Here is a 7,900-nt window from a genome sequence, read left to right as displayed (position 1 = left end):
TCTAAAGTAAACCTGTAGATTTTAATAATAGTTCAGTATATATAGAAGTTAACCCAGCTAACATTTAATAGTTTTTCTTGTTGGAGTATGACCTTGAAGAAGGCACTTGATTTCCCTAGTTTGGAAAATTGACTCCTAAAGACAAAGTATGTTAGAGTACAGAGATAAGCCTTTTGGGTCCGGCTAGCATGGCTCAGTGGTTGAGCATCGACCTATGTATCAAGAGGTCGCAGTTTGATTCCCAGTCAAGACACATGCTCAGGTTGTGGGCCCAATCCCCAGTAGGGAGTGTGCAGGAGGTGGCCAATCAATGTTCTCTCTCGTCGGTGTTTCTCTCTCTCTCTCCTCTCTCTTCCTCTCTCTCTAAAAATCAATAAAGAAAAAAAATAAGTCTTTTGGGGGTAAATAATGTTCTAAGCAGACTATTTTCAGCAGCATTTATTGAAATATTAGAAATCACTTCCGTAAAACAGAGACCAAGAGTTGTGCAGAAATTCAAGTCTACAGTGGCCTGGCCTGTTTCCTTTCCCTTGGATATGTATCCACACCTAGAGCCATCGCTGGCCCCCTCGAAGCCCTGCGTGCATGGTTTACATCAAACAGGACGTGGCATTTTAATGTTATTTTTGGAAAAATAGCTGATATACATAGTAATTGTTGTAGAACCTACATAACATCTTACAAAGTATTACCTATTGAAAATGAATAAACAAAACATAGTGTAATGCAAATATTTGTCAGAAGACTTGGGTTCTAATTCCTGCTCTGATGGTAGTGGGACAACAGTGAGTTCTTTTACCTGACTGAGCCTCCAGGACCTTATCTGAAAACTGAGGGGTTAGATTCGGCTGTCACTGAAGAGCCCCCAAGAGCCAGAAGCATCTGAAGGTGAGAAAGGTATCGACACTGGCTCCTGTGGGGACGCTGCAGACTGTGATGGATAGTGCCTGCCTCCCCTTGGGGACAATCTGTATCCCGCTGGGAATCCAGGTTCTCTATTGCCATAGCATCAGATTTTTCCAGAAACTAACAGAAATTCAGATTTCTATATCAAGTAGCCTGGTTTTTAAATGTTGACAACTAAAGAGAGAGAGAGCAAGCACTGCGAAGGCCAACCTAAAAATACGTGAGGGTGGGAGGAGGCCTGTGGGTGCCCTTGTGTGGCCCTGGGTTGAAAGCCCCCAGTCTGCCCCCGCTCTGTGGTTCCACTGCAGGACAGAAGAGGAGGAGCCTCCTGGGCCGACAGAGCGCTAACTCTGCACAGCTCTAGTTCATCTTCTTTTCGCTTGGTTGCATCAGCACATGGATACAATAGGGAATCAGAGCAACCACAGTCATTGGGATGGATGCACTTTTACAGAATGAGAGCACATAAAATAAATGCTCTGCGTGAGTGGGGATCTTGATGAAATGGTAGAGCTGGAGTGTGGTCAACGAGGCCACGACACAGAGCAGCCGGAAGCTCCGCTTGTAGCCATTTTCCCCTCGGCAGCTCCTGAAGAACATCTCTGAGTTGATTGCAAAGCCCAAGCCAAAGAGGACCCCGAGGTTTCTCACGAGTCCAGCAAAAGGCGTGGTGTCAATGTGGATCCAGTCGGGGTTGGCACACCACTTCTTGGCTATGGGCACGGACCACAGCAGGTCAATGTCAAGCAGTCTGAGAAACAAGTAAAAGCCAAGAGCAAACAGGAAGAGGAAGAGGTTGGTCTTCAGGTATGTGCTCAGGCTGGCCGTTTGGATGCCTGGAGTGTGTTCAAAGGCCTCTGCCACAAGCATGCCTAGGGATTAGAAAGAGACGCTGAAGGTGACTAGTTGCCCTTGAGCTCCCAGTGAATCATATCTCCCTGCATTAAAGAATTTAGCTGTAGTTTCCAATGATAAAGGACATTAGACACCTAGGTTCTATCCATTTTCCAAAGCCTTTCCTAAAGTAGTAACTAAACATACACACTTGCCCTATGGTATTTCACTATCCACATTAGGACGGGGATCTTTCAGGAATCCATGGCACTGAGTGACAACCCACTTTACAGCAGAGCACTGGCCTAGGTGCTTGCAATTAATATTTCCATTGCCACAGCCAACTAACTTAGAGAGGCTTTGAACAGCACATGGGGCTGAATGGCAGAAACTCTATCATGGGGAATGCCGCTTTAGGAATACAGAGCAGCTGCTGTATGAAGTTCATAGTCATGTCATGATCATTCCAGGTGTTTCGGAGAGAGTGGCAGGGTACACAGGTTGAGGGACCGTGATGACGTCCCTCCAACCAAGACACAAGCAGGTTGTCTGAAGTGGTGGTTTGAGAGTTGGACTTAGCTCCAGTCACACTTCAGAGAAGCCCATCTCACTAAGAGGTTAACGCGAGACTGTGCATTGGGTACGAGCTGGATTTGAGAGGTGTGTTAAACCACTTAAGCTCTCAGGGTAGCATTCAGTATCGGTGACTTAACAGAAGTACCTAGAATGGGGAACTGATGACCAGGAAGAATCTGAGAACATAAAATAAATGAAAAGCTTTCCAATGACACAATCAAAAGTAAGTGATCATATTTACCACCAATTACTCCAAGAATAACTTGATGAGGAAAATGTGTTGCTATGAATACTCTGGAGATGCAGACACTGATTTGAATCAACCAAAAAAGACTCCAAAGAAATGACCAGGTCAGTCTACGATGGAAGAATAGATAAAAGTGTAAGAAGCAAAGAAATTGTATTGCTCATAACATTAGGCGGGGGGCGGGGTGGGGGGGTGACAGCAGAGGACCTGAATCAGAGAAATCATCTGACAAAACAGCTTGATTCTAGAGTCTTATTTTCAGAATGTTTCCATGTGCTTCACAGGATTTGAAAAACTTTAACAGAAATGTCTACATTTATTAACGCATTTATAAGTGCTTTATCCTGAGAGTTTAATAAATATTATAAAAGGAAGCGAAGTTGACATCTTAATAATTATTTTAATGGAATAGGGGGAATTCAAGTTTGGGGAATTACTAGCATCAGAATGATCAAGAATGAATTATGGATATTGTCCTCTCTGTTGTACATGCTTCCTCTTTACTCTCTCTCAGCCTTTCTTTGCTTGAAGAAAACTCCCAGGGCAGCTATAGCTCTGATGAAAAGCACATCTGCATTTTATCAAGGGCACATTTTCATTGGGTTTAATTTCAGACTCTCAAAGGAGTCCTGATTCATTGTTTTTTGAGATATAGAAAATAAGAAATAAGGAAATTAACCTACAGATTATGTACTTTGGATTAGAAACAACAAAGTAGGCCCTGGCTGGGTAGCTCCGTTGGTTAGAGCGTCATCACAATACGCCAAGGTTGCAGGTTCAATGTCTGGTAAGGGCACACACAAGAATCAACCAATGAATGCATAAATAAGTGAAACAATCAATCTATGATTCTCTCTCTCTCTTTGTCTCTCTCTAAAAATCAATACATAGAAATAAAAAAGAAAAATATACAAAAGCATAAAATACTAAAATTAAAGCAACACTCATTATTTTAATTTAAAAAAAGAACTAGCAATATTGAATTCTAAGAATTTGGGGGGTTCTCAGTGGTTTGTTCCTGGTAATCAGACCAAACTTTGGTTATTGAAAAAGGAATAGAGAGAAATGAGACTTCCAAAGAGGAAGAATAAACAAGAATTTGGTAATATTAAGGTAAGGAGTAGGTTCTAAATAAATTTTGATGAATGATGTGTTGTTGCAGTTATAAAAATTAAAAAAGGGTTATGGGAATTTTTTTAGAAGAAACAAACATTTTTCCAGGTTTGGAAATTGGAGAAAGAAATAACCTATAAGAAGGTAAGCCTTATCTAGATTCCTACTTTGAGAAATAGTCTATGGATAGGAAATGCTAATTTCTTTACATTTAACAACTTTCTACTGTGGTTGTTTTGGCTAATGAATACATTAAGCCATACAGGTCACAGTCTCATTAGAATAAAATTTGAATGTCCCCAAATTTCTTTGGTCATTTCTTTCATATGTTATCTATAATACTACTCTAAAAAGTAGAATATATGATGGAAATGTTTTATTTTAAAAGAATTTTCATATAATGGCATATGTTATCATGTTTTTTAACCAATTAACAGACAAATCTTATCTCTGGTAGCCTAATAATTTATGATTAAAGTGGTGCTCAGAATTGTTTTAATGATAAATTATTTCAGGAAAGAAGAGAAGGAAACAGCTTAATTCCTACAAAAATTTTGAGTAATTTTATATTAAAGTTCAAGGCCTTTCTAAACATTACAAATCTACTAATATGAGATCTGCTAATATTCCGATTTAAGTTTGCCTCTAGAATGTTTTTAATTAATAAGGTTGCAACGTCTTTAAAGCTGGAATATGTTATTGATGTCAAAAACATTGGCTAGTCAAAGAAAGAAGCATAATTATACTAAATTAACTGATGCATTCAAGGGGAATGATGCTTCTTAAAGTGTCTAGTTAATCTTACAGCAAGAGAATGTACATGCAAAATGTCCTTATGTAATTTTAAATGACTTATTTATGAGATACCAAAGTGACTATTACATTATGGAAACCCAAAGGCATAGTTAGCAAATCATTAATCAATTAAACATTTTCAACCCTGTAATGTGGCAATAACTGTGAGATAATTAGGACATTACCTTAAAATACAATATTAATTTTCTATTCACTTGCTATTTCGTTTATAATAGAATAGAAAAAGCACATTTCAATATCTAAAAGTATACTGAATGAATTTTTAAAAGGACACTCTGTGTTCAAAATTGTTATATTCCAGTGCGACAGAAACTGGACAAAGCTGACCTGTGCAGAGTGGTAGATGACTTATCCATTCGACTGACAGTGTAGCTCAGGGCAGCCGTTACCATGACATACCAGACACATGAAGAGCCCATCGCATGACCAGATGGACTTCCTGCAAAAGCAAAGTTGTCACTTCTTTTGAAAGGTAGTTAATAGAGTATCATTATCAGAGATGGACAGTAAAAAAGCATATTAGCCATGAAAATTACAAATTACTCAGAGAAAAACCATAGCACACAGGCTATATGTAATGTTTAGACATAAGTAGAAATTTAAAAAAAAATGAGCCAAATTGAGCCTCAAAACACTACTTCAAAATTTTTTCCTTATTTTTCAAGTTCATCAAATTCCAGAAATTAAAATGTTGAAGGCTAATTACAAACTCAGGGTGTAACACCAAAATCTGCCATATGTCTAGTCATTGTTCATATCCAATTGTTTTAAATTGATGATAAAAATAAAGTGCTTGTATTGGACCTTAAATCAGTTCATTTTCCTTGGTCTGAAAAGTCAAATATCTAGAGGATATGATTGCTACATCTGATTTGCCAGTTGACTGCTACACACTAGCAGCTACCTCTATGCCTATCCTATGACCAGTAGCTTCATGAAAGTCTTTGTTTGGCATGGAGATGCTGTAAAGAGGGCATCAGTATTGGCAGAAGAAGCCTGGAGACAGCTAGCCTTTCTACTCCTAGAATGTCTTTCCCCTGAAGCTTGAAATTTTTTTTAAAAAATCACTTTCCTTTGATATTCTCCCTGAGTCTTTACCAAGTAGAGATTCATTCAGGTTAAACACCAGTCCCTTTTTGAAAAAATGCTAGATTAAACAAAGACAAATCTATTTCTTGTAGATCTATTTATTTCAAATCTATTTCTTATGCAGGAATTTTCAGAGCCTTTATATGCTTAGAGTTGTAAGTCTCTAAGGAGTGAATGTAGGATGCAATATATCCTTCTCCCCTCCACCCATGAAAATGTTTCATAAGATAGAACACATGCTGGAAAGTGATGGAATAAAACAAAGTAGCATTTCAATCATCTCAAAGGTTATTCATTCATTTATTTATTCATCCATTCATCCATCCATCCATCCATCCATCCCACATTGATTTCACAAAGATAAAATATACACCATCCCCATCCTGGTGGAACATAGCCTACTAGGGGAGCCAAATATATAAAGAATTAAGTATTGTAATATAACAGAACTTATACATTCACTATTTTCGGAGTTAGTTTCAGTGGATGTCAAATATGAATTTTCAGCTATGTAACAAGCTATAATATGAAGTATTATATATTGTTATATTATACTATAATATAACACAGGTGAAGTATAATATAACACAGTCTTATAAATTAAACCAACAACATGTAGTCTTCTTTATATATATATATATATTTCAAAAAATATTTTTCTAGTCTTAAACTCAACTTCCACAGTAAAGATTTTACACTCATACAGAGTCTTACTTATAATAAAAAGGAAAGTGGCCCAAGAAGGCTACTTACATACTATATACACAAGAGAAAAAAAATAAAGTGTAAAGAAATCATTCTAAGATCAGAGATATCTTTACTGGCCATAGTAATACCAGGAAATCCTAACCTTTCTTGAGAAAGCTTGTCTATTCTTTCCTCATTTGTGAGATTTTTCAGAAGACCTACAGTAACTTTGAAAGGTACTCAGCAGTAGATAAATAAACATTTCTAGGATTTTAATATAGTTCTTTGGCAAATTGTTTTAGCTAACATTTTTGTTTGTTTTAGTATCAAACCATTTCATTCTTTCAAAAAATAAATGCCAAATATAAAAGTATTTAAGGCATATTCTCCTAACTTACCCTTTTACAAATACACAATGAAATTTGATTGCTCATAAAACTTTTTCTCTTTAGCAATTTTTATGCTTATGAACTTTTAGCATCCTCACTCATGATATTTTCTTTAATATCCTGTATATGATATCATACACTTATTAGATGATAATCATACATAATGACTCCCTGTTGGAATATCTTTATAACTTGAGGCTGCTATAATTACTTACCTGGACCTGTTTCGCATGTAGTGGGAAACTGTTCAAGGCATGGACTTGAGCGATTTGGGTAAATTTGAGTTTCTTGGATCCACCAGTAAGGCCGATGACCAAACAATATCCTGTATTTGAAGAAATATGAATATGCATATATATTTAAATACACAGCTATTACCTAAATGGAGACTAGCTGTTTTCTCCTACGAAATAAAATGATTTATCAGAGGGTTGATGAGGAAAATTCATGATTAAGAAACTTTGAAAAACTTGGGTTCTGCTCTCTCTCTCACTATAGAGAATGACACAGTCATTTGGAGTTTGAGCATCCTATTTTCAATAAAAAACAAAGACTTTTTTTCCTTCCATGCAAAGTCCTGTGGGTGCTTTGGGTACTTAGACTGGGAATATCGAAGTGGTCCCTGGACTCACCAATCAGTTCAGTGTGGTACTGCTCATTTAACTAACCTCTTGGTTAATCACAGGTATGTGTTACAGGGTTTGGGGACTTACTTATAAATTAGTATACATTTGTATATGAATGTACATTTGTATGTAAGTATATATTTCTATCACTTTTGTAAGTTCTATTTATGAATACATGTTTCAAGTTACCTAATATGTTTGAAAGATTTTCCAAGTAAAACTACACACATCTAAAATGTGACCATTAAGCCAAAGCTACAAATTTAAGAATAAACATTAGGAAAAAATGAAACAAAATAGAAGTCTTACCATTTAAAAATAAGATTGAACCAATCCCCAATGACTGCTACCCATATCATCTTAGTTCCAACTGTCTGATTAAGTTGAAACCAAAGTGGAAAATAAATAGAAAAGATATTCCGGGGGTCTCCAACATTGGACATAAAATTTAGATAATTGTAATAAGCTCGGTAGTCCTTCTGCAAATGCTGAATAATGAGCACTCCATTCCTATGAAGGAAATCCATCGTGAACGAGAGACAATCCTAAACATAGAGCGATTGGAGCTGAAGTGCTCTGGGTCCCACCATTTTTATACGGTACCCTTGTGGCGTGTC

At 36.9% G+C, this 7,900-nt stretch overlaps 1 protein-coding gene across 2 annotated transcripts; it reads right to left on the bottom strand.

Annotated features, from left to right (window-relative positions):
- Positions 1-423: 423 nt before the first annotated feature.
- Positions 424-7,900, bottom strand: G6PC2 (glucose-6-phosphatase catalytic subunit 2). Of its 2 annotated transcripts, XM_036254342.1 has the most exons (5): positions 7,593-7,900; positions 6,873-6,982; positions 4,820-4,931; positions 2,558-2,673; positions 424-1,778 (listed from the first exon to the last, which is right to left on the bottom strand). In XM_036254342.1, the coding sequence occupies exons 1-5, from the start codon at positions 7,808-7,810 to the stop codon at positions 1,267-1,269; spliced, it is 1,068 nt and encodes a 355-aa protein (XP_036110235.1). In that variant the 5' UTR covers positions 7,811-7,900; the 3' UTR covers positions 424-1,266. The 2 variants fall into 2 exon arrangements, with proteins under 2 accessions (XP_036110235.1, XP_036110236.1); XM_036254343.1 differs by lacking the exon at positions 2,558-2,673 and having other exon boundaries at positions 1,677-1,778; positions 7,593-7,863.

The sequence above is a fragment of the Molossus molossus genome, unplaced genomic scaffold, assembly GCF_014108415.1.
Source record: "Molossus molossus isolate mMolMol1 unplaced genomic scaffold, mMolMol1.p scaffold_m16_p_11, whole genome shotgun sequence".
NCBI lineage: Eukaryota > Metazoa > Chordata > Mammalia > Chiroptera > Molossidae > Molossus > Molossus molossus.
The sequence above is the reverse complement of the archived record's forward strand: the minus strand, read 5'-3'. Positions and strand labels throughout refer to the sequence as shown.

Excerpts from the sequence above, each read along its gene's own strand:
- G6PC2 (XM_036254342.1), bottom strand. The coding sequence starts at position 7,810 with ATGGATTTCCTTCATAGGAATGGAGTGCTCATTATTCAGCATTTGCAG. Across the intron at positions 6,983-7,592 it reads TTCAATCTTATTTTTAAATG|GATATTGTTTGGTCATCGGC; the intron begins GTAAGACTTCTA and ends CTTCAAATACAG. Across the intron at positions 4,932-6,872 it reads TACATGCGAAACAGGTCCAG|GAAGTCCATCTGGTCATGCG; the intron begins GTAAGTAATTAT and ends TTGCTTTTGCAG.